General features: G+C 37.8%; 1 protein-coding gene across 1 annotated transcript in view; it reads right to left on the bottom strand.

Annotated features, from left to right (window-relative positions):
* Positions 1–25,603, bottom strand: part of HAPLN1 (hyaluronan and proteoglycan link protein 1) — an 88,377-nt gene that overhangs the window by 17,159 nt on the left and 45,615 nt on the right. Inside the window, exon 2 of the mRNA XM_003408127.4 lies at positions 15,406–15,531. Within this exon, the coding sequence (XP_003408175.1) occupies positions 15,406–15,505 (100 nt within the window). The 5' untranslated portion in view covers positions 15,506–15,531. The remainder of the gene's footprint in view (positions 1–15,405; positions 15,532–25,603) is intronic.

Genomic DNA, 25,603 nt, shown 5'->3' on the forward strand with positions numbered 1-25,603 from the left:
AACACAGAGAAGGGGCAGGGACAAAGACAGCAGAAAGGGGAACTGAGAGTGCTGATGACAAATTTTGCACCGTCTTGCCTAGAGCAAGTCTTGACCTTATCACTGGATTTAGAAATCTCCATTGATTTAATGCTCGTTTAAATTAAAAACAAACAAAGAAACAAAAAACTGATCAACAGGCAGTTAAAAAGAAAATAAAAATAAATGATCAGAACGAGTATTACTTGCTTTTCTTCCTTTTCTTAAGAAATATGTGAAAGAATAAATAAAATCTGGCAGCATACCTGTTTTCATTTTTCCTTTTAATGTGAAATGGGGCACACAGAATGTGGCTGAGGCCCTGGTAATGGGTTCCATAAGAAAAAGGCTGTATATTCAAAACACACAGCTAATTGGGAGGAAATTAAACATGTCCAGGGAGGGACTGAATTTTTTTAAATCACAATTTGTTAATGCACAACTTCATATTCCTATTAGTGACGGTCAATGACAGTGACTTGAAAGCTCTGATGCCCTTCAAAGCCTGCGGTTGTCTCCAGGGAAAACAGCAGGGCTTAGTGAGAGCGCTGATGGGGACTTACTCAACCACACGGGGCCACAGTGATTATTTTAAGAATTCGGCTGTGAAATTCCGAGGACATCATTCAGTTTCATCAAATAACAAAAGCAACACCGTGACCAAATGATAAACTCTGTACTTGCTATATAATTTAGGTGAAGTCTTTTAAACAATGCTGTTGTTGAAACTGAGGAAAATCAGAGCAAGTCTACGAGAGCCAAAAACGACTTTGAGTGTAATCTACCTGAATTTAGAGATAATCTCAAGACTTTTAAATAATAGGGCAAAGATAATCACAGAAAAAAAAAAAAAACTGTTTAAAAACACAGTATTGGACTATTACCTACTGTTGTCAGCTTAATAAAAGCATCATCATTTTTGGAGGTTCACAGATGAAGACACAGGTGATAGAGGAAAAGAGAAGGTGCTGCGGCTCAAAATTTGTCTTTTTAAAGTGAATTGTGGATTGGGCAAAATAACCAGTCTTGGTGACTTTCTTTTCTGAAGAACAGATGCGCAGCTCCCAGACTTCCGGATTTCCTAAACTAACATTTTAAAACTTGGGTAGCCTATTTAAGATGGCTAAACAAGATGCTAAGTAAAGACACTAAAAACCAATACATTCCACCTAAAAAACAAAAACCTCTACAACCTTTATTTGGATTTTTATAAGAGCATTTAGAAACTAAATATACAGGAGAGACATAATTTCAGGATTAAAAATAACAACTACACTTAACTTTACTAACAGCACACATCGTCCCCATACTTCTTCCTTTGCTAAGAACCAGAGAAAACTCATCACAGATCCTATATGTGAAACGCGTGCTTATTTAAAATTTCTCTCTGACATTCCAAGCTGTTAAGCATAGACTGTTGTCAGCTACAAGATGAGTCATTTGAAAAGCTGCACAAGGCTTTAAAAGTACTTCCTTATTTTGACGACATTTGTTATCACTTTGCTAGGTTTGGATGTGTAAGACTATCACTCTGGAAACTGTGATTTCCCTTAGGGAAGTCAAAGCCTGCAGGTGGATGAGCAGCCAGGATGGATTTGTATCCTTATCACCGTGCTTTCCATAGTCTATTGACAAAAACCAATCTGTCTCCCCAGACCATGTCTTATTTATGTTTCTCCAGAATCAATATAGTGCCTGACATGTCATAAGTGTCTGGTGAGTGAATGATACTAGAAAAACAAAACTAGTTGCCTTCAAGTCAATTCCAACTACTGGTGACCTCATGCATGTCAGAGTAAAGCTGTGATCCATAGGTTTTTAATGGCTGATTTTTGGAAATAGATCACCAGACCTTTCTTCCAAGGCACCTCTGGTTTTATTCAAACCACCAATCTTTCGGTTAGCAGCCGAGTGCCTTAACTGTTTGCACTAACAAGGGATTTCAGCTAAATATTAATGGTACATAAAGCCTGTGCTTCCCTATGGCAGTGAATAGCTCAGCTTCCCTTACAACAGGTTATAACTCTAAAGTTAAAAACTTGATAAAAATATTTAAGCATACACATTAAAAACAATATTTAAGTAGAATACATAATTTAGATGCCTTGTCTCTCACTGTGTCTTACTCATTACATTTGACTAGGATACATAATACCTTGCTCATTAACCTTTAACTATTTATAATTATTTTCTTTCTGTCAGGCTGATATGAATCTAATTTTTCCTGAAACTGCTCATCTGGAATCAGAAATTCTTATTGTTTGGTTATGACTCCAATGTGTCTATGTGTCTAGTCAAGTTTGCATTAGAAGCCTTTGTGGGCGTCCTCTTCCCCTGTCCCCGCTCCATCCAGGCTTCGCTGTTCTTTCTGAGAACTGTGGGCTTTCAGTTGCTCAGAGACAAAGCTTTAGCTTGCTCCCAGCTACTCCGAAGGCAAAGAATTTTGAGCCTTCCCTCTATGGCTCAGCGCCTCAAGAAGGGCTAACCTGAAGGGGGCGATAGATAAACTTTAATGATAACCTCATTCTTAACCTCTGCCCTCACCTACTTGATTTGGGTTGGAAACCTTTATACAGTGTTGTGGTGAGGACTAAATGATACAACCCAGGTTAATGCACATAGTAATTTATTTTGAAAAGCCAATATTAATGTATTAGTATTAAAAACAAACAAATAAACCCAAAACAAAAACAAAAAACTTGAAATGTGAGTCATTACAAGACCTAAAGCATCTGTTTGAGAGACTCTGAGTTTCCAGCCCATAAAACAAACAAACAAAAATTGCTGTGGAGTCGATTCTGACTCATAGAGACCCTAAAGGGCAGAAGCGAATTGCTCCACAGTGTTTCCAAGGAGCAGCTGGTAGATTCGAACTGCTGACCTTTTAGTTAGCAGCCATAGCTCTTAATCACTACACCACCAGGGTTTCCTTCTCACCCATAGCAAAACCAAAAAACCAAACCTGTTGCTGTTAAGTTGATTTCAACTCATAGTGACCCCACAGAACAGAGTAGAACTGGCCTATAGGTTTTTCTAAGGAGCTGCTGGTGGGATTCACTGCTGACCTTTTGGTTAGCAGCCCAGCTCACAACCAATGGACCACCAGGGCTTCTCAACCCATACAGTAATGGTTTATTCTTCAATGTTTGCATTCTGTTAATTGTGATTTTTTCCTTCCTGTTCATATTTCACCTGTTTTAAAATAGTAGTCCTCATAAGCTAGACCCTATTTCATGTAAATATGAAGCTGTGGCACCTGGACACGGGGCAGCCTGCTTTCACTTAATCCAACACCCAAACCCTATGCCTGAGCAATAGAATTTTTAAGCAGCTCAAAAACCTGTTTCATCTTTAGGACTAACTGTACTCTTTCTTGTTTGCATGTTTGGACTCTGCCTTCTGAACTTCCTAGCTAAATTCCTTACTAATGGACTAAGGTCTATCAAGGTCAATATAGTCCTGACACAACCGCCAGGCTTTCAAACCATACAACCACCTTCACCTTGTGATCTGAGACTGAAAGCTATCCAGCAGTTTCGAGAGGGAGAACCCTAAACTTCTAGAGCTGCCCCATCCCAGCTCACAGCCCTTTCTCACCAGGAAGCAGTTTAAAGAGTCATTGCCTAGTCTCCCCTTTCCTGCAGCTCATTGTCTTGCCACTAACTAATAACTCTTAGCGTCAAAAGAACAGGAGGGAATAAGACAGGGCTAAGTCGCAATCGACTTGACGGCAATGGGTTTGGTTTTTTTTTTTTTTAGAGCCATAGAGCCATTTTTTCTTAGCTTCAAGACAACCCCTCACCCAGCCCATTTCCTGGAGTTGTTTCTTTTCCTCCTCAATACCTCCTTGAAGAGAAAGCCATGGGCTGGCCAAAGCTGAGTAAAACAGGTCCTGCCCTCCATCTTGGCAATCCAGATGACCTTAGCCTCATTAACTGCTTCGTGCATGGTAAATTCTCCGCCCCTGTGTGGGGAGCTGACATGTTAATGAACAAAAATGGCTAAGTTTCTCCTGCATGGGGAATCCAACCCATGCCCTAGAAAATGCTTTCTTATTCTGGAATGCTCTGCGTCAGCACAAGTGCGCCATCTTGTATTTTGTAGCTGATCTTGCCTATGTAAATCAGCCTCAACAAGCTGCCTGTGAGAAGTCTTAGAGGGCACTTAGCCCCTACTGCCTCCTTGGTTGGCCAATAAAGCTGCCTTTTGTTCTCCCCCATTCCGCTCGCCAAAAACCAAAACAAAACTCATTGACACCGAGTCAATTTTGATTCATAGTGACCCTATAGGGCAGAGTAGAACTGCCCCATAGTGTTTCCAAGGAGTGGCTGATGATTTTGAATTGCTAACCTTTTGGCTAGCAGCCAAACACTTAACCACTGCATGGTCAGGGTTCCAAATTAGTATTACTGTCTGACAATGTTAAGTCAGGCACAACCAGCTCCAGAATTAGAAACAATCTTTATATCTTTGGCAATTTAGAGTTTTTCTGCTCTGGTCAGTAATTTTCAAAATTAAGTCTATCATGTTATCAAAAATTTATGGATAAGGAAATAGCATTTAATTACTATTATTTTAGGTTTAGGAAAAAAAATTGAGATGATCAAAGATGTAGAGTGAGCAAGGAACGTTACAGGAAAATGAAATTTGAACATTTTGCTAATATGGTGAATGGCATTCTTAATTCAAACATAAAAACACAAACAATTCAAACATACTTTCCTGAATTTTAACTGTAATAGAGACTTGTTTCAAAGGATATCGAGAAACCAATGCATTAGTATGAGGCATTCTTCTTCATTAGGCTGTAATTAACCACACAGTCCTTAATTATTGGAAATATGCCTTTATCGGGTAAAGGAGTAGAGCTCAAGTCTACTTGTCTCTGCTCAGACCACTTCCACTTTGTGGTAAAGGGTAAGAAAAAAAAAATTTTTTTTTTTTTCCTAAGGTCAAGTAATTTGCAGAAAGAACACTGTAGAGGGTACATCACTGGTTTTATACATTGATATGGCTAATGTCTTTTCTCAGTTTGGAAGCCATCAAGATAATACAATCACAGAGTTAGTCCTAGAATCAAAGAAGGAATTAAAAGAGACCTTTGGAATCTTTACTAAATAAATAAACATGAATTGAAAGCCCCCATAACGTGTTTGGTATTAAGTTTAGCACTGAAAAAAAAGAAAGGTAAGTCAAACACAAACACCTGGGTATGCATGGGTGAGTGAAGCAAAGGGAGCACTATGGGCATGGGAACAATAGAGAGCAGAAAGGTCTGTGCCCATTGCTGGGGAGCACATGCAACATTATAAAGGGTCAGCAGATACTGCTTCTCACTGATCCTGTCCTATGAGAATGCAGGCTGAAAGACAGCAGGTCTTCGGATTTTTCAACAGAAGCTAGAAATGCAGGTTTTAATGCCAAAACTTCCTATCTTTACACCTTTAAATGCTAGCAACTAATTTACATTAAAAAATATATAAAATATATATAAGCAAAAAAAAAAAAAAAAATTTTTTTTTTCCCCACACATCAGAGATCAGGATTCTGTTTCTGGGAAGTGAATACGTGACCTTTGCATCCTACTTTACAACACTTTTCAGTAATGAAGTCTTCAAAGCTTAGACCAGGGCCATCTTCTAACGTCTATCTGCATACCCCTAACTCCCCAGATGATCTCTTCCAGTGCCATGGCTATAAATAACACTATGTGTTGATGATTTAAAATTTTTTCAGCACTGTACTTTTTCCTGAACTCTAAATAAGTAAATCCAACTACCTACTGGTCATATCTTAGGTGTCAAATAGATAACTTGAGTCTCCTCTCCCTTACCAAAACCTATTCTTCCCTCAGTATCCCTCAATTTAGTTTATGCCTCCATCATTATTCACCCATTTGTTCAAGCCAAAGTCTAGGAGCTATATACTTGATGAGTTTCTTTCTCTTAATCTTTACATCTGATCTGCCAACAAGTGAAGCCATCTCTACGTTTTTCCAAGTTGGTTCAATTCCATCCATCTCTACTGCTGTGATCCTAGTCTAATGGTACCACGATTTTTCACCTAAACTACTGCAAGTGCTTCCTAAGGGGTTTCCTCACCTTTACTCTTGGTCTATTATAATCCACTATTCTTATGGTCTTTCATAAATGTAAATCATATTATGTAACTCCCAGCTCAAAATCTTTTAATGATTTTCAGATGCTTTCAGAATAAAATCCAAACTCTGTACTCTGTCCCACCTATCAAGTATTATGGTCTGGCTCCGGCCTACTCCTCCAGCTTCATCTTAAACCACACCCCTCCACTGTAGTGTTGCAGCCCCTTTGGCTTCTTTCTAGTTTGAAGACACCAAACTAGACTGCATTTTCCATTCCTTCTACTTGGAATGTTCTGCCCAGGATCCAGTTCCTGATTTAGGTCTTAGCTTCATTTTCAGCTGCTTAGAGAGCCCTTCCCTGATTCCCTTTTGGGGAAGGCAGTACTTTCCATGTCCCCCTGGGTACTTGCTTTGCATAGGTTTTTTTTCCTTAAAAATATTGTGGTGTTTATTATTTATATGTTCATTTACTTTCATTTATTCGTGCAGGTCAGAAACCTTATTATAAGGAAAGATGCTTGGTTTTAGAACCTACTTTGTATTTAATGTACTGTGGGCACTCTATAAACATGAAAAATAAAAACTTTTATGCATCATTTAAAATAATGTAATCTGTTTACATGGAAGCATCTAAATGAAGTACTAACCGCTGAATCAGCTTTTTAGTATTTTAAGCTAGTGATTGTGTGAGAAGAGACAAAGCAAAGTGAGAACATAAAGATAATCATATGCAGATTATTGGAGATTTCAAATCTGTCAGTATAATTTGTCTCAAGACAAAGAAGCAATTGTTCATAGCCCCTATAATACTAGAAAACTTTAAAATGAACCTCTAGATACTTAAATAAGCAAAACAACAAAAACCTTTGTGTGAAGTATTCGTTATTTTTTGCTAGCAACATTACTATTTACAGATAATAATATAATCACTTTGCACAAATAAAGTCATAGAACTAAGAAAATAAGAAATGTATATAATGTATACTGTAATTTATAAGGAACCACACAAATCTTTAACTTATCTTTCCTTCCACCTATTCTATCTCTACCATTCAATAACTCTAGCTAAATATCTTTTCAATGCTTTCCAGGAATAAGCCAAAGCAAGGAGGCAGAGCAAGCACCATTACAAACAGAATCACATAGAAGTGGAAATATCACTTCAAGGAGTGTTTTTAATGGCGTTTTTATTTTAAACATTCAATCACTATTCAGAATCAAGGTGATACCCTCCTTTTTTCTACCTCCTTCACCTAATAATCAACATACTTGCCTACAATAAATGCTCCTTTTTCTAACACACTTTGTTGGTTTTCTGCTTGATGACGTACGCTCTCTCTGTGTTTTTATCCGTAAAGTTGGTGTCCTTTATGGTGAACAGTATTCAGAAAAGATAGGGAGAATTCATGTTTAACTTAATTTGTTCAACAAACTTAACAGCACAATACCTGAGCACATAAATGCACATTACTTAGAGCGTATACATATGGTGATTAGTCACTGCTTCAGGAAGGAAGTCAAGTAACCAACATACTTTATTAAATTAAAGTTAAAATGGCTACCATTTGGATTGACTATATGGATAAACACTGATGCTACTACAAGGGGCAATATAAAACAGACAAAATATTTCTGAAGTAACTTAAAAGAACTTTTAGATTTCTTACGCATTCAATGTCTTCCTTTTGAAATAAAAATATTTTTTATAAAAAATATTAGTTTTTTTTCCTAGACAGGAATAGTCTGATAATCTCTGAATTGACTATTTTAACTTCTTAGCATATTCAGTAGACATCTGTATTCCAAAAGACTTCCTAAATGGGTAATTTTTCTACTTTACATTTAAACTAAACTAAAGAGTTGAACCAATAAAGAAACCTAAATCTATTCTTTCTTAATTTGGTATAATCAGAGAAATGCAGTGTGTTACAGCTACGTTAACATGAAGTCATTAAGTCATGCGCTTCAGCTGGGTCAACATCGATTCTTGCAGAGTTGCAACCAAAGGGAAAGGCTTTACTAGTTAATGGATTTTTCTGGGTATTTGGGAGCATTCCCAAATAATCATCGGCTTTTGATACAATTTGATGATCTCAGCGCCCAGATTGGAATAGAGAAAGCAGTTCAGTGTGAGTTTGTTGCTACCTAAAATGATTATTTTATATATAGGTTTTTATACCTGAAAATATCCTAAAACTGTATTGTTTTAACAGATGCTTTACAGAATATCATTGGATTCAGCATTCCAGATTATTCAATATCAAGTTGGTAAATATTCTTAAGATATATTTTATGGATTTAAACCTACTAAGTGAGTAAAAAAAAAAAAAAAGCTTTAGTGCATGTAGGTACAAAATTCTAAATAGTAAGATTTTTTTGTTTGGTAACTAATTACCTTTTCTCTCTATTTCCACCTTTTTTTAGCACATATTTGATGCTTTCTTATTCTTCTTGCCCAGATGAAATTGTTAGTAACTTCACTGAGAAAATTGTCTGTTCTTCCACAGAGAATAACACAGTATTTGGCACAAAAGAGACCAGTGTTCCACAAATGCCTAAATGAGTAAATTTTCCCAAAAGAACAAATGAACGCAAAGAAGTCTAGGAGATAGGATAGCAATTATACATCTTGACAGAAGCAAAGGTGATATATATATATATACATATATATATATTTGAATACAGATTAAGGGAGTTATAGAAACTGTATACCAATCTATAACTATTTCATACCTTGCTTTCTATATTTCTAACCATTGTGTATATGTGGGAAACCCTGGTGGCGTAGTGGTTAAGTGCTACGGCTGCTAACCATAAGGTCGGCAGTTCAAATCCACCAGGTGCTCCTTGGAAACTCTATGGGGCAGTTCTACTCTGACTTATAGGGTCGCTATGAGTCAGAATTGACTCGACGGCAATGGGTTTGGTTTTGGTGTATGTGTGTGTGCGTGTGAATCTAGTACAGCAAGTCTACAGTTGAGGAAAGATACCGCCCTGTTTAGTTTATACCTGTATTTTAAGGAAACTGCTTTTTCTAGTGCTTCTGTTTAAAAGTAAAGCACATAATGCTATCTTCTCTCTATAGCATCTCATATTTTTTCCTTCACAGCAGTTATCATAGTCAATAGTTCTATATTCACAGTAATGCCCGTCTCTCTCACTAGGTTATAAGCTCAATGAAGCCAGGAGTCAGGTGTTTTGTTCATCAGTGTATACCCATTGCCTGTACATATTAAGTACTCAATATATTTGTTGAATAAATGAGTTATCTATGAGTACATATATGTATGTGTGCAGTATATGAATATTTTTATATATGCATATATTTGTGGAAACCCTGGTGGCATAGTGGTTAAGTGCTACAGCTGCTAACCAAGAGGTAGGCAGTTCAAATCCGCCAGGTGCTCCTTGGAAACTCTATGGGGCAGTTCTACTCTGTCCTATAGGGTCGCTGTGAGTCGGAATCGACTCAAAGGCAGTGGGTGGGTTTTGTATATATATTTGTATATACATTTTCCTTGGGGCTCATTTATCATATTCATGTGGTGATATTCTTAGTTTTATCAAATAGCAAGCCTGTATATAAGGCAATAGTTTCTTAATATCACATTTGGCTTCATGCCCTATAGAAAACTTTAATCATCTAATTATAATGATCTTAATTTTTTGATTCCATGATTAAATTCTCTGATATTTTATAGTTACTAATTTTTGGGTAGAATTATTGACAGATTATGTATTTACCTCAATGCAATCTGGAAAATTCACTCCTTGATATTTGTCGATTTTGACTTTGAGGATGCAAACAATATACTCTGCCTCAAAAAGACAGAAGTAAATTGACATAACTATTAACAACAGACTCAGGGAGTTCAAATGAGTTTTAAGAAAAGTTAACTGGAGTAACTCTTCTCTAGTTCTCCCCTTAACCTTTGGCTCTGTAGACAGTTGATCACACATTGTTAAACTCGCTCCACTCTTTGATTTGATCCACTCTGCACAACCAGATCCCGACTCTGCAGCTATTACAAAAGGAGCAGGATAGCATTTCAGTGACCAAATATAAATCCAATACTCTTCAGAGCCATGTACGCACATTGGAAACTCTGCTGCAGCCTGCCTCTCATAGTCTCTCATGGAATATAAGGTGCTATGTAGCAGTGTGGGAGCCACACGTACGGCCAAACAAGATGTGCTATCCAAACACATGATCCTTTCCCTCATCTGTCACTCCTTATCTCACAAATTGAAAAGATCTCTTTGAAATTTGGGAACACACAAAGGCAAAGAAGACCAGGACATGGGATAGCACTTGATTAGGACTTGATTAAGGAAAATGCCTAGGTTTGGGTCCTGGGTTTATTCAGCAAATGTATATCAACCACCTAACTATGTGCCAGGCACTGGTCCAGGTGACTACTGTACCTCAGACACTTACAGAACTGATGTACATTTTTACAGTAGACACAGACAACAAAAACTTACATAAAAATAAGTAGATAGGCCAAGCTAAGGAGAAAAGGAAAACAATGGTGAGAGGGGACAGAAGGCAGTAGTCTGGGAAGGCTCATTAAGAAGTGAGAAACGAGCCCAGATTTGAAGGAGGGGAGAGAATTAGACAACAGAAACTGCTAGTCATCAACCATATCACCTGGGTCGAGTGACTTAAAATCTCTGAGTCTAGATTTTCTCATTTGTACCATGGGAGATTGATGTAGATGATATCAACTCAAGTCCTTTTTAGTTCTTAAATTTTGTGAAGTATGATTTAGCTTACACCAACATTATAAAATGAAAGCAGTCATGCAGTTAATGTCCATTAAGTTCACACAATGGGTTGTAGGCTGTTAAATGCCATGGATGCCACAAGCATTTAAGAAATGTGCATTATGATTGTGCTAATTTGAAAGAATCTCATTTTGCTCATTCACTTAGCCATTCATTTATTCAGCAAACCTATACTAAGCACCTAGTTTGTGTCAGGTAGAGTTCCTGGGTGGAGCAAACAGTTGGCTGCAAACTAAAAAGTTGGAGGTTCAAATCCACCCAGAGGTACCTCAGAAGAAACGTCTGGAGATCTACTTGCAAAATATCAGCCACTGAAAACTCTATAGAGCACTTTTCTATTCTGACGCACATGGGGTTACTATGAGTCAGAATCGACTGAACAGACACTGGCCATCTATGTTTACATAGTAAGTATATAAAGGGAAAATATTACTTAAGTTTTTAAAAACCAGTTTCTACAAAGAAAGAAAAAGTGATCAGACCATGTTTAATCTTCTGGGGAAATTTTAAATTGTGAATTTAAAGAGGACAAAGAAGGAGATTTATAAAATGCTTATTTCATTAGAACTAAGGTAATGCCACGGTTCTTCTAAAAATTGTTCTTTGAATAGTATGAGCTTTTTCCGTCGGTATTTGTACTCCCTTTTCTATTTACAAATAAGTTTATCATGATTGTGAGGAAATAAGTATAACAATAACAGCTATCATTATTGGAACATCTACAAGTGCTAAGAAGTTTTCCACATATTATCTCATTTGATTATCACAAAGCCCTTTGGAATAAACAGTGATTTGCCCCAATTTTATAGATGAAGTAAGCAACTCCCTGACACCTAACAACAAACAAACTAAGATGTAAAGAGATCAAAGAAATTGTCCAAGGTCAAAAGGTAGTAAACAGCATTAGAGGAGAGACTCTTAAGCTTGTCATTCGAAGGCTTGTGCTAGAGCCTCAGATGCAGAAAGCACGGGCTCAATGATTTTGGTAAGGACAAGCAGTTTCATGTTTAGTATACCTATTTTGATCTTTAAGTTCGTTATTATCTCAATAGTTTCAAAATTTCTCTGCCGTCTGTGTCAAATGTCTTTTTAAAAAGTGTATAACCATCATCACAGAAATTCTACTGGTAATTAAAAGTATACCCAAAGAGTTTTTGGAATTAATTCAAATATTTAAAAAATTGTGCTTGTGTGTAATTTGGTACTTGGTGTAAAATTCTTCCTAATGGTCTTAGTTTCAAATGATTTAGAAGTTGTTTGGCTGGGCATTTCATGGCATGAGGAATACAATCCATTAGTTGAGAGTGTTACAGAGAAGGTATTAACAGCAGTCTCTCTTCCTGTAGAAGTGCTTGAGCAAATTATTATCCCCTACACTGAAAAAGAGATCTTGGAAGAAGTACAACCAGAAGTTTCTTTAGAAGCAAGGACGGTGAGACTATGTCTCGCATGCCTTGGACATGTTATCAGGAAGGATCAGTGCCTAGAGAAGGACACCATGCTTGGTAAAGTAGAGGGTCAGCAAAAGAGAAGAAGACCCTCAGTGAGATGGATTGACACAGTGGCTGCAACAATGGGCTCAAGCATAGCAACCATTGTGAGGATGGCTCAGGACCAGGCAGTGTTTCCTTCTGTTGTACATAGGATCGCTGGGAGTTGGAACTGACTCGGCTGCACCTAACAGCAACAACATTGAAGACAGGATATGATATACATACTAATATCTCGATTGCAAGTTTTTAGCAGTCTCCACAGAAAAGTGAAGCTTTCATTCTCATGTTACTCAATTAATTCAATAAAATAATTAAAAGTAATGAATTAGTACATACGCTATTTTATCTAAAGCTATATCTTTCTCCATGGGAAGCTGGTGAAGTTTTCCTTTTTTACCACCAGAAAAATGTTCTTTACTAAAAACACTTGCACTGGGATTGACCCTGGCTATTTTCTTTCCTGGTCACCTGCTTTTTTTTCAATATTTTATTTTAGCCAGATTAAATCTTTTGTGTCTGTATCTCTATAGAACCTCCTACCTACCAATATTATGAGGAGGCCTTTAGAAAAATAATTAGGTAACTCTTATGCATGAGACTCAAGAATGAATTTCTCAAAATGTTGAGCACCCATATCAAAGTAGCCAAGGAGAATTTGAGGATGACATGCACTATTTCCATGGGATTAATTAGAGTTGGGGAACTTAGAGTACAAAAACACACATTTAATGTAAAATGGGAGAGAGAAAAGATGTTTTCATAAGTAGCATGAGTTTTAAGCCAGCCTCTGTCATTGAGAGAAGCTCCTGCCGCTCATCAGCACAATTTAGAAATCTGAAATTCAGATTGCTACTTAACCATCTGACTGCAAAATTCTTATAAAATCATGTAATGATTTTGGCTCCCTTAAATTCCTTCTGGGCCATGTTTCATAAATAACTCTCTTAAATGTAAGAAGATCATTCAGCATTTCAAGTAAGTAATGAACATTATCTATTTTATTGATTACCTATTTTACTATATGGTTTATTTTTGTAGATGACTACTGAAATTATGATAGGTCACTTGGAGTGGTTTCTCTGAAAAGCTGGGGAATATGAAAATTCAATCTGAGTTAAATCATAAAGGAAAAGAAAACTTTTTTTTTTCATTGAAAAAAAGCAGTGAAGACAGGTATTTGGGACAATTTTACAATAAATCCCCCTTAAAAAAATAATTTTTTTTTTTTTTTCTGGACATAATACCATAATCCTATGACCCAAATTGCATTTCAATATTAACTTTCACAAGCCAAATATAGGCCTTGTAGTTCTATTACTTGAAAGCTCTGAGCACCTCTTCAGGGCAAGTCTGCACTTTCTAAGAATATGAATTTACAATTAAAATGAATAGAACTATCAAGGCATTAAAAAAAAAAAAAAGAGGCAGTGTATGCAAACAACCTGGATAATCCTGATACCTTGCCCTAAATTTGAACAGAGTATACAGGAATAGGGAGAACAGTGCAACAGTTTTCCTGCTGAAATTTTTTTTTTTTTATATGGGAATGGGGAGAACAGTGCAACAGTTTTCCTGCTGAAAAAACTTGAGTCTGACTTAGGAGCTCACCAGAAGCTATTTTTAAAATGTTCGTGAAATTTTGAAATAATGTACTCTGGGTACAATGTGGACTAAACAGTTTGTGTGTAGTGTATGATATTACTTGGGTACCTGTCTACTAATAACTTGAAATCACAGCAAATGTTTATTTTACAGCTGACCTAAAATTGCTATTGTTAACAACGACTAGGTATTAACAGTTTGGTGGAATTGAATTCTGTGACTAGAATTTAAAAGGATGTTAATCTGGATTAGAAATCTCTATATGTAAATATCTTAGACTCTTTGGGAAACAGCTTTGATGCTACTACAGTCATTAAAGGAAACAGCTGAGTCAGCAGCTTGCAGAGTAAAAATTTATGATTATATAATTCTTTTTCACCGTTCAACAGTGAAGAAAATGAAGCTTTTGGAAACAATCAGAAATGAAGGAGACGTGTCTGAAATAGCTAGACATAGTCAAATCCAGAATTCTATTTTGATAGTCAAAATGCACACAGCAAAATACTTGCAGCCAGATTTACACAGTCCTTTGACCTTCACAAGTCAGACTTTTTAATCGTGAATGCAGTATTCTGAGACTACACTTTTGACCTTGGGGATATAACTTGGGGTTTTACTTCTCTTAGAAAACTTAGAATGCCCTGGCCCTCAAACAGAGCTCATCTAATATTAATATCATCACGTGTTTAAATGGTTAAATTATGTCATTCTTATTTTAATTATTCAGCATAGAAGGGCAAGGAGGGAAGCTCCAGCTCCTTTAGAACTCTTCCTTCTTTCTGCAGAGGTCCCTTAGTTTTCTTAACGCAAAATGTCCCCCATCTGAAGCTGGGACTGAGGAAATAGCTGCATTGTACTGCAGCCTCAAATCCTGCTACAGCTTTCAGATTTTGGACTCAGCTGAGCTTGAACAGAAATATGCAGGGAGCAATATACTGGTCTATGGGAACTAAAGCTTTCCTGAAGGAGACTGTAAGGGGTGCTTGTCTGCCTTTCATTTTATTTACATTGTTTCTCTTAAACAATTAAACAGTCACTCTGATGGAATGACTTACATCTTAAGTTTTATTTCCTATTTCTCCTCTCTCCCAAAATGCATTTAAATAAACTTTATGCACTCCATTATACTTGGAAGGTAGCAACTGCACTAAAAAGCCTTGAACAATTACATCAACATACAGCAGTTGGACATTCTTAAGCCATTCAACTTTAATTGTCCCCAATTCAGAAGCCCACAGTAATGCAACAGCATTCAAAAGCCTGGGGGAACATGTTCACAAATTAGCAGAGAGGGAAAGAAAAAGTCAATGCAGCAGAACTAAAATCAAGGAATACTAACCCAGCATCTCAACTCTACGTAACTTGAAATTAATTTGACTTTCATAAGAGAGTCTGTTTTCTTACCTTGGATGTGAATAACTCCGTTATGATCCATAGTATAGTTGTTCGAACGATCATCAGCCCAGCACACTGAAATCAGCACCAGAAGAAGTAGGCTCTTCATCTTTGTAGCCCAAAGAATCTTCTTCACTGCGAGACCATCACATACAAAGAGGCTTGTGAGATTTGGAACCCTTTGGAATGTGGCACTGCACAACTTATTGCCGCCTTATCATCAGATAATGGGTCTGTAAAAACGTTTAACCCAATCTGTTCAGAAAGTTACTGTAGCTGTCTTTGAGAGCTGAAGACTGCAGCTTTGAATAATTCCAGTTCCCTTTCTGTAGTAGAAGTAGCCAGAGGACAAATAGTGTTTAACTCTATCTTTGCAGAATTGGAAATTTAGAAATTTAAAGCACTGTAGTTTGGAGATAGAGTATATTACAAAGATACGTGAGAAGGAATTAAATAGACTTAAAAAAAAAAGTTAAGCCTTCTGAATACGGAATATTAAACAACAATCCAGTGTGTCAATAGATGAATATTCATCACCAGGTCTAATTAGGAGCTGCATCTCCAACCCAGAGCAAATAAAGAATATTGGCATGAAACTTGACATCATCATTCATTTTACATGTGGCTTCCTAAGCAGGTTAGTTTTCCTTGTTCTAAATAGAAAAGAGGACAAAAAAAAAAAAAAAAAAAAAAAAAATCCTGATGAAGCAGAATTAGCACATTTGTTACAGGTTCACTTACCATCTTAAACACTGCTTGGGTCCGTGGTGAAGAGGTGAAAATTATGCACAAACTAGGTTCCAGTTGTGCATGCTACCACTGCAGTTGCCCTGATTGATTTTTCATTCATCTCTACCTAAATGCTGACGCACCAATTTGGAATGCCAGGTAGGGTCTCTGCAGTCAGCAGAGCCCTGGCTGCAGGCAAGGTCCCTGCAGCCTCGCAGGGCAATTAGGCAAATGAAGAGCTGAAACAGACAGAGTGGCAAGTCCTGGTCCTGAGGCAGAGTCATCACTGACTGTCCTTTATTGCAAAATCAACTTGAAAAAAGGAGATACATCCCCTAAAGTTTGTCACTGTAAGATCTAGGATGAGCCAAAAACCAATCCCAAGTGATATAAACCTTATGACCTCTGCAATATTTGCCAGGCAAGAGTTTCAGTGTAGCACCTCTGTTTTAATGTGGAAGTTGAGGCACATGTTAACAAGGGCTTTCTTTTTCTCTCATGCACACAGCAGTGTTAACAATACTTGGCTATTTTTAAAACTGAAAATTGCACAATACTGGCTCCTCGAACTAATTTGTTTTTTCTAAGAAAGTCTATCTCCCAAGAATACGTATGAAGGAGTTTTCAGTCTGTTCCTGGAGGTCCTTCCCGGCGAGCCTCTACTCCAGCGCCTAATGCGTGTACTCACAGAAATTCCCCAGGTCTCATGGGACAGGAACACCTCTCTGCATTTGCCCTATAAAAAACTGCCTTTCGGTCTTTTATGCTTGCTTTAATTTTTTTTTTTTTCTTCTTTCATATGTCATGGGAAGAAGATGGTTGCCCATGAGCAAATTGTAAGACTTACTTTTCCAGGAAACCAAGAGTGCCACCTTCAAAATTCTACCTGATTTCTTTAAATCTTATTTTCAGAAGCTTACTTGCTTACTCCTCTGAGGAGTTTTCTGAAATTACTACTTTTTGTAGCCACTGATCTGTGTATACAGGTTACTATTAACAAATATTACCTACTTTGGGCCCAGTGCTGTGCCGTGGGTGAAAAAAAATCAAATAAAAAGGAATTTGGAATATAATGGGGACCATTACATATACAAGCATGAACAGGCATGAGACAAACATGAAACGGAAGGTGACAGGCAAACCAGCAGGAGGCAAACATGTTCTCTGAGTGCCCTAGGAGCCAGAGGGGGGGAGAAGTTGTGGAAAAAGAGTATTAGGAAAGCATGCAATTTTAAATGTGAAAGAAAGGAGACATTTTAGGTAAGGAATCAAGATGAGCAAAGCAGAGAACTTGCCAGATTAATTTTTCACTTTAAAGTGGTCGTCTAAAACGTAATTTATACACACACACGCTAGGTTACAGGTGTGTATCTTACCACCGTAGCCAGTCTGATTTCCATTTATCTCTATCCAAAATATACTAAAAACCAAACCAGTAATCATCGAGTCCAGTCTGACACATGGTGACCCCATGTGTGCCAGTGTGTCAGAGTAGAACTATGCTTCGTAGGCTCGTCACGGTTGTGACCTTTCAGAATCAAATCGCCAGGACGTCCTCCTGAGGTGCCGCTGAGCGCTTAGCAGTCTGCCATCCAGGAACTTCAAAACATATTACACATATGCATATCTCCTGACAAATTTTTATGTCTCCTTTAAGTCCATACCATAGTATTCAAAATTAGATCAGTTCAATCTGTTGAGTTACGATATTAAACCATCCATGGGCCCAATTTTAAAATGTAAACATCGCTGAGAGGAGGAATTGATAATAACAACGGCATTCCTTGTAACTGAGTTTCTAGTATTTGCCAAGTAGTATGCCAAGCATTTCGCATAATACAATGGCTCATGCAGTCTTATGAATCTACTGTGGGGCAAATATTTCCATTTTTTACTGGCACCAATCATTACCTTGCTGAAGGTCACACATTTAGTAAGTGGTAAAATTCGAATTTGATGTCAACCAAAAGCAACACTTAATTTGAGTTGGGCTTATTTTTCTGAATGAAAAACTTAGCCTGTTAGTTGTTTTGTTATATTTCATTATGTAGGATCTTTAACCTGAACACCCAATGAGATTAAAACCCTGTCTCATGGTATATGCAAATATAAACACAATTTTTTTTTATGAGAAATTAATCAGATAGAATTTTTTTTAGCATGGTTGTGCCCTAGCTTACATATAATACCACCCTTGTCGTGAACACTGCCCTGGTAACACACATGTGTACATGTCTGTATGAGTGTACACACATACACATATATCTTTAACTTAGAAAAGCCAAGGATATTACACATTTTCAGAAATTTGTGATGTGAAAAGACGCATGTATCAGTGGACACTTCCTGGGCACACCACACTGTCATGAATGTAATCCAGGTAGGAGAGAGTGGACATTATCTTTGCTACCCTTGCTGTCTCACCAACAGATATGAAAGTAGAACAGTGATCTTTAAAGAAACATAATCTTCAGGCATTTGAGTAAACTGTAAGGACAACTTGAGATGCTCACATCAGACTGCTCCTTGAGGGCAAGGGCTGTGTCAGTGCCTTAGTATCTCCACTAGAGAAGGGTGCCTCAGACATGGCAGTAGATGGTCAACAAATATGTGTTGAGTGAATAAATCCGAGTCTGAGTTATTTTCATTTGTAATGGTGTGTTTTTTGAATATCTAGGTATATATAGGTTTGCTATGAGTTAGAATTGACTCAACGGCAACGGGTTTAGGTATGTTAGTAAAAAATTTCAATTTTTGATATGAGTAAAAGTTTGGGAGTTTGGGGGACTTTTATAAAGCAAGCTATTGCCAGCTCCTGAAATGGCATTCTTAATTCACTTGCAGCTTACACATTGATTCTACAGCTTACCCAGGCTTGCTGCCATTAAGCTGCAGCCAGCTTCAAGACAAGTCCAAACTGAAAATTCTATGTTAGTAGTCAAAGACATATGATAGGAATGTAATTTTACAATTTTCCCCTGGTGACAATTGAACCTCTCTTTGGAAGCAAGACACTATCCAAGGTAAAAGTATAATAGAAATACAGCTATACTAATACCAACAGTCTGACATTAACTTAGTGTCTCTGGGTGATACAAAGGGCTAGCACGCTTGGCTGCTAAAATAAAGGTTGGTGGTTCAAGTTCACTCAGAGGTGCCCTGGAAGAAATGACTAGTGATCTACTTCTGAAAAATCAGCCACTGAAAACCCTATGGAGCACAGTTCTGCTCTGACACTCATGGCAACGCCATGAGTCTGAACTGACTCAACAACAACTGTATTTTTTTTTTTTAATACCAAGTTAACCAACTGCTATTCCTTAAATGTCCACTACGTTAAAATTATTTTATTGGGTACTGGGGACATGGAACCCTGTGGAGAAGTTGTTAAGAGCTATGGCTGCTAACCAAAAGGTCAGCTGTTCAAATCTACCAGCTGCTCCCTGGAAACCCTATAGGGAAGTTGCACTCTGTCCCATAGGTTTGCTAGGCGTCGGAATCGACTTGATGGCAACGAGTTTGAATGGGAAAGTGGAAGACATGCATGCCCTGGAAACTAACACCATGTATTTTCTGAACTACTCTTATATGCCAGGTTCTGTCCTTATAGCTTCACCCATTTAATTGTTATTTCTCAGAACAATTCAATTGAGGTTACGTATGTTACCCACATGTCTGTCAGTTTGTTGTACTGTGGGGGCTTGCCTGTTGCTGTGATGCTGGAAACTATACCAACAGTATTCAAATACCAGCAGGGTCACCCATGGTGGACAGATTTCAGCTGAGCTTCCAGACTAAGACAGACTAGGAAGAAGGACTCAGCAGTCTACTTCTGAAAAGATTTAACCAGTGAAAACCTTGCAAATAGCAGTGAAACATTGTTTGGTATAGTGCCAGAAGATGAGCCCTCAGGTTGGAAGGCACTCAAAAGTAGAGTCAACCTTAATGACGTGGATGGAGTCAAGCTTTCAAGACCTTCATTTGCTGAGGTGGCATGACTCAAAATGAGAAGAAACAGCTGCAAACATCCATTAATGATTGAAATGTGGAATGTATGAAGTATGAAGCTAGGAAAATTGGAAGCCGTCAAACATGAAATGGGATGCATAAACATTGATATCCTAGGCATTAATGAGCTGAAATGGACTGGTATTGGCCATTTTGAATTAGACAATCATATGGTCTACTATGCCGGGTATGACAAATTAAGAGGAATGGCATTGCATTCATCACCAAAAAGAATATTTCAAGATATACCCTGAAGTACAACCTGTCAGTGATAGGATAATATTCGTATGCCCACAAGGAAGGCCAGTTAATAGGACTATTATTCAAATTTACACACCAACCACTAAGGTCAAAGATGAAGAAATTGGAGATTTTTACAAACCTCTGCAGTCTGAAATTGATTGAACACGCAATTAGGATGCATTGATGATTGCTGGAGATTGGAACGGGAAACTTGGAGACAAGAAGGATCAGTAGTTGGAAAATATGGCCTTGGTAACAGAAACGATACCGGAGATCACATGATAGAATTTTGCACGACCAACGACTTCTTCATGGCAAACACCTTTTTTTGCCAACATAAACGGTGACTACACACGTGGACCTCACCAGATAGAATACACAAGAATCAAATCTACTACATCTGTGGAAAGAGGCGATGGAAAAACTCAGTATCATCAGTCAGAACAAGGTCAGGGACCAACTGCAGAACAGACCATCAATTGCTCATATAGCAAGTTCAAGTTGAAACTGAAGAAAAATTAGAACAAGTCAATAAGAGCCAAAGTACGACCTTGAATATATCCCACCCGGATTTAGAGACTGTGTCAAGAATAGATTTGATGGGTTGAACACTGATGACCCAAGACCAGACGAGTTGTGGAATGACATCAAGGATATCATACATAAAGAAAACAAAAACCCAACCCACTACTATCAAGTCAATTCTGATTCATAGTGATCCTATAGGACAGAGTAGAACTGCCCCATAGAGTTTCCAAAGACTGCCTGGCAGATTCAAACTGCTAACCTCTTGGTTAGCAGCCATAGTACTTAACCACTACGCCACCAGGGTTTCCTGAAGAAAACAAGAGGTCATTAAAAACAAATTATGGATAACATTGCGAAGAATGGGAATTCCAGAACACTTAATTGTGCTCATGAGGAACCTGTATATAGATCAAGAGGCAATTGTTCGAAGAGAACAAGGGGATACTGACTGGTTTAAAGTCAGGAAAAGTGTGCATAAGGGTTCTATCTTTCCACCATACTTATTCAATCTGTATGCTGAACAAATAATCCGAGAAGGTGAACTATATTAAGAAGAATGGGACATCGGGATTGGAGGAAGACTCATTAACAACCTGCGTTATGCAGATGACACAACCTTGATTGCTGAAAGTGAAGAGGACTTGAAGACCTTACTGATGAAGATCAAAGACCACAGCCTTCAGTAAGGATTACAACTCACCATGAAGAAAGAAAAAATCTTCACAGCTGGACCAATAAGCAACAACATGATAAACTGAGAAAAGATTGAGGTTGTAAACAATTTCATTTTACTTGGAGCCACAATCAACAGCCATGGAAGCAGCAGTCATGAAATCAAAAGACGCATTGCATTGGGTAAATCTGCTGCAAAGGACCTCTTTAAAGTGTTGAAGAGCAAATATGTCACCTTGAAGACTAAGGTGCACCTGACCCAAGCCATAGTGTTTTCAATTGTCTCCTATGCATGTGAAAGTTGAACAAGGACTAAAGAAGAATTGATGCCTTTGAATTGTGGTGTTGGAGAAGAATACTGATACCATGGACTGCCAAAAGAATGAACAAATCTGTCTTGGAAGAACTACAACCAGAATGCTCCTTAGAAGTAAGGATGGTGAGACTACATCTCACATGTTTCAGACATGTTGTTAGGAGGGATCGGTCCCTGGAGAAGGACATCATGCTTGGTAAAGTAGAGGGTCAGTGAAAAAGAGGAAGACCCTCAATGAAGTGGATTGATACAGCAGCTGCAACAATGGGCTTAAGCATAACAACGATTGTGAGGATGGCGCAGGACCAGGTAGTGTTTTGTTCTGTTGTGCATAGGGGTGCTATGAGGCAGAACTGACTCCATGGCACCTAACAACAGCAATGGCATGTTACTATTCAGATTTTATGATTTAGGAAATGAAGTCGTAGTGTGGTGAACTAACTTTCCCAAGGGTTCTCAGCATGTAAATCCAGAAGGGAGGTGTCCGGGCAGACTGACCCCAGAGCTTGCATTCTCAACCACCATTATTAAGGTCCTATACATGCTGAGGGAAACCCTGGTGGTGTAGTGGTTAGGTGCTATGGCTGTTAACCAAGAGGTCAGCAGTTTGAATCCGCCAGGTGCTCCTTGGAAACTCTACGGGGCAGTTCTACTCTGTCCTGTAGGGTTGCTATGAGTCGGAATTGACTCGACAGCAACGGGTTATACGTGCTGAGAAGTGCAAACCATTCTGTCCTAGACAGCTTTTACAACTCTTTAAGGTTTCCTGCCAACTGGAATGCCTCCCTTCACCCATGTCATGCTGGGTTACAGGTATAGCACTGCCCCACACGCGTTAGCACATGAGATGTTTGAGTCCAAAGACTGGATGATTTCCTCTCTGTGTGCCCATCACCCAGAACTGCATCTGAGTGCTGAAAGGAAGAATGAATGGACAGACAATTGGACCTTCGAGAAACAGGTAAAAACACTGTAGGAGCCAAGACTGAGAGGAGGTTTAAAAGTGCTTTCAAGCACAAATGTGTCATGATAAGGAGGATGATGAAGAGTTATTCTTTTCCTCCACTGAGGACATAATGAAAGAAATCAGATTTCAATTTTGAACTTCAAATTTGGTTTAAAAATTATGGGAATCAATGCAAAGGCTACTAGAAATTGAATGAGCAGAGAAACCAGAGTCTGGTTTGATAGAATTATTTTAAAATAGATGGGATCTTCTCCTCCTTGATATCATTTAAGTTTAACTAGTTAAAGGCAGAAGAGTGGCCACCATGAGTGCTTCACAAATGTTGGTCAGTGATTCAGGGGAAAAAAATACATAAGGACTGTGAAAGTGTATTTTTCAGTAGGCTAAATTAATTCATTTTAAAGAACTTCTATTTTTTTCTGAAGTAATTTTTCTTACCTTTTTTTGCTGCTAAATGGCCTTTACTTCATGGAATTATAAATTACAGACTTTCAAAATTATAATTTTCATCCTTGCTTAGCAAAAAAAAAAAAAAAAAAGCAACCTTATACTGATTCCTAACCTAAACTGTTTTGTTTTGGTGGCTGATTGGTTTTGTTTTCTGTTGGCTTTGCAGGGATGTGAAAGCCAGAAGTCAGACCACTTGCCCAGATGATGACTAAAAGAGTCAGACTAAAGATGCATTTGAATTGTTCACTCTTGCGTGGAGTGTATAAGGTGATCTATCGAAGCCATAGGATTTATTTTGAATACCTGGAGAGAATGCAAAATGACTGGAATACATCCAAGGCTGAGAGAGAAGCCATGATTAACAAACAAAACAAAACAAAAACCTCTGTTCAACTCTGCAATGCTAAGTTCCCTCAGGGAGCAAGTCTGTATAAGCTTCAAGGTAAACAGCCTTTCCCAGGTCTTCTTCCATTGTTCTCTGAAAGTACAAGCTACTGAAGCAGCTAATTAGCTTTTTTGATTCCCTGAATTGGGTTGGCCATAGACCTTCTCATCATGGTGACCCTCCAATCTGGCCCTAGTCACACTGTTGCTTCCTTGGCCTTGCCATAATACTTTGGCAGCTTGATAAACCTGAAAAAATTGTGGACAGAAGGAAGAAACCATGAGTTCTACCCTGGGCATCATAACTGATAGGTCAGGTCTCAATTACTTTACCTACAAAATAGGAAAAATGACAACCTCTCCCAGGGTGAGAAGTGTTTTTAAAAAAGTGTATTAACTATACAACCTGAAGTATTGTTACTAAGCTGTTATGGCTCACTTCAAACTTGATCAATTTTATGGATAAATGTTAAAACAAAAGACAAAACCAAAGATATCTCCATCTAAAGGGAATGTGAACCCTTCTGTAAGTCTGTTATTTCAAATGACTTCAGGAGTCAATCCAAAGTGTGATCTCCAGAGCAGCAGAATCAGCACCCCCTGAGAACTGGTTAGAAATGCAAATTCTCTGGCCCCATCACAGATCTACTGAATTCAAAACTTGGGGGCTGGGGATGGGGCCCAGCCAGCAGTATTTTAACAGTTCCCTGTTGCCTGCCTTGATTCTGATGGAAGCTCAAATTTGAAAACCTCTCCTCTACACTTTTAAGATTATCAGGTGTTCCAGGTCTTCTTTATCTTGTGTCTGAGATTGGGGTTGGAGTCGACAAACTCTTGGGAATAATGCTGTAATACATTCATTTTCTTCTTTCTACTCTTTTTCATTTTTCTGCAGCGCACTTTTTTCTTTTTTTAAGAAAAGTGTTATTTTAAAAAAACACTGGAAAAGAATGTGTGTAAACATCTTAGTTATTTTGTTAAAACAGTAGGCAGATAGATGTGCTTTTTCCTCTTAATTTATGCACTCTTTGTTTTTTTGTAATGGTGCTATATTTATAAAAATTAACAAGGCAGAACAATATGTCATCAGTTTGGAAAGAATTCCCATCAAAAAACGGTTAACAACTTAAAAATATATTTGGCATTAAAAAGGATTATTTGCTATGTTGTATTTTTGGGAAGTTTGAGACGACTGTCATTTTACTGAAATAGTCTTTGGCACTTTCTGAGACTAACTCTGGACTTTTGGCACTTTCAGCCCATCTGGTGATACATTCCCTCAAAGCATCACTTCTGGCCTCATTGTTCCTCTCCGAAGCCATGTGGTTGCCTTTATAGGCTTGTTGTCAAAGGGTGAAAAGTGGGTAGGAAAGGAGTAGTGAATAAGAAGATGGTATAGATGGATATTAAATTTAAAACAATAACATCTCTGGAAAAGTTCGGAATTTCAGCAAACGTTAGTTAAACACTACATTAACACTGGATTTAAAAATACAGCTGCAAATCATCTACAAGACAGCTTTGGTGGCATCACAGGTCAAATAGTAACAAGTTTTCTATGTAAGGCAAAATCCAAGGCTAAACTCACCAATGCATCCCACATGTAATTCTAAATTAGTTGACAAACAGTAAGAATCAGGCAACTCACATATATTTTAAATGGTGATAAGAGTCTGAGAAGGTGTAGAAAAATTTAAAATATATGCCAGTTCTGATTTTTGACTACATACAACTAGGAGTGCTTTGATTAATGATTTACTGAGTTAACTGATTGATTACACTAAGTCATAATAAAAACAAGAATCACTCTGTTAAAATAATGATCTTTAGCAGCAGAAACTTCTCCTCTTTATATAGTCCCACCTCTTTTGGCTGTCCCTTTTAAGACAGCTTCCAAGTCCCTGTAGCAG

Source organism: Loxodonta africana, chromosome 2, assembly GCF_030014295.1.
Source record: "Loxodonta africana isolate mLoxAfr1 chromosome 2, mLoxAfr1.hap2, whole genome shotgun sequence".
Taxonomy (NCBI): Eukaryota; Metazoa; Chordata; class Mammalia; order Proboscidea; family Elephantidae; genus Loxodonta; species Loxodonta africana.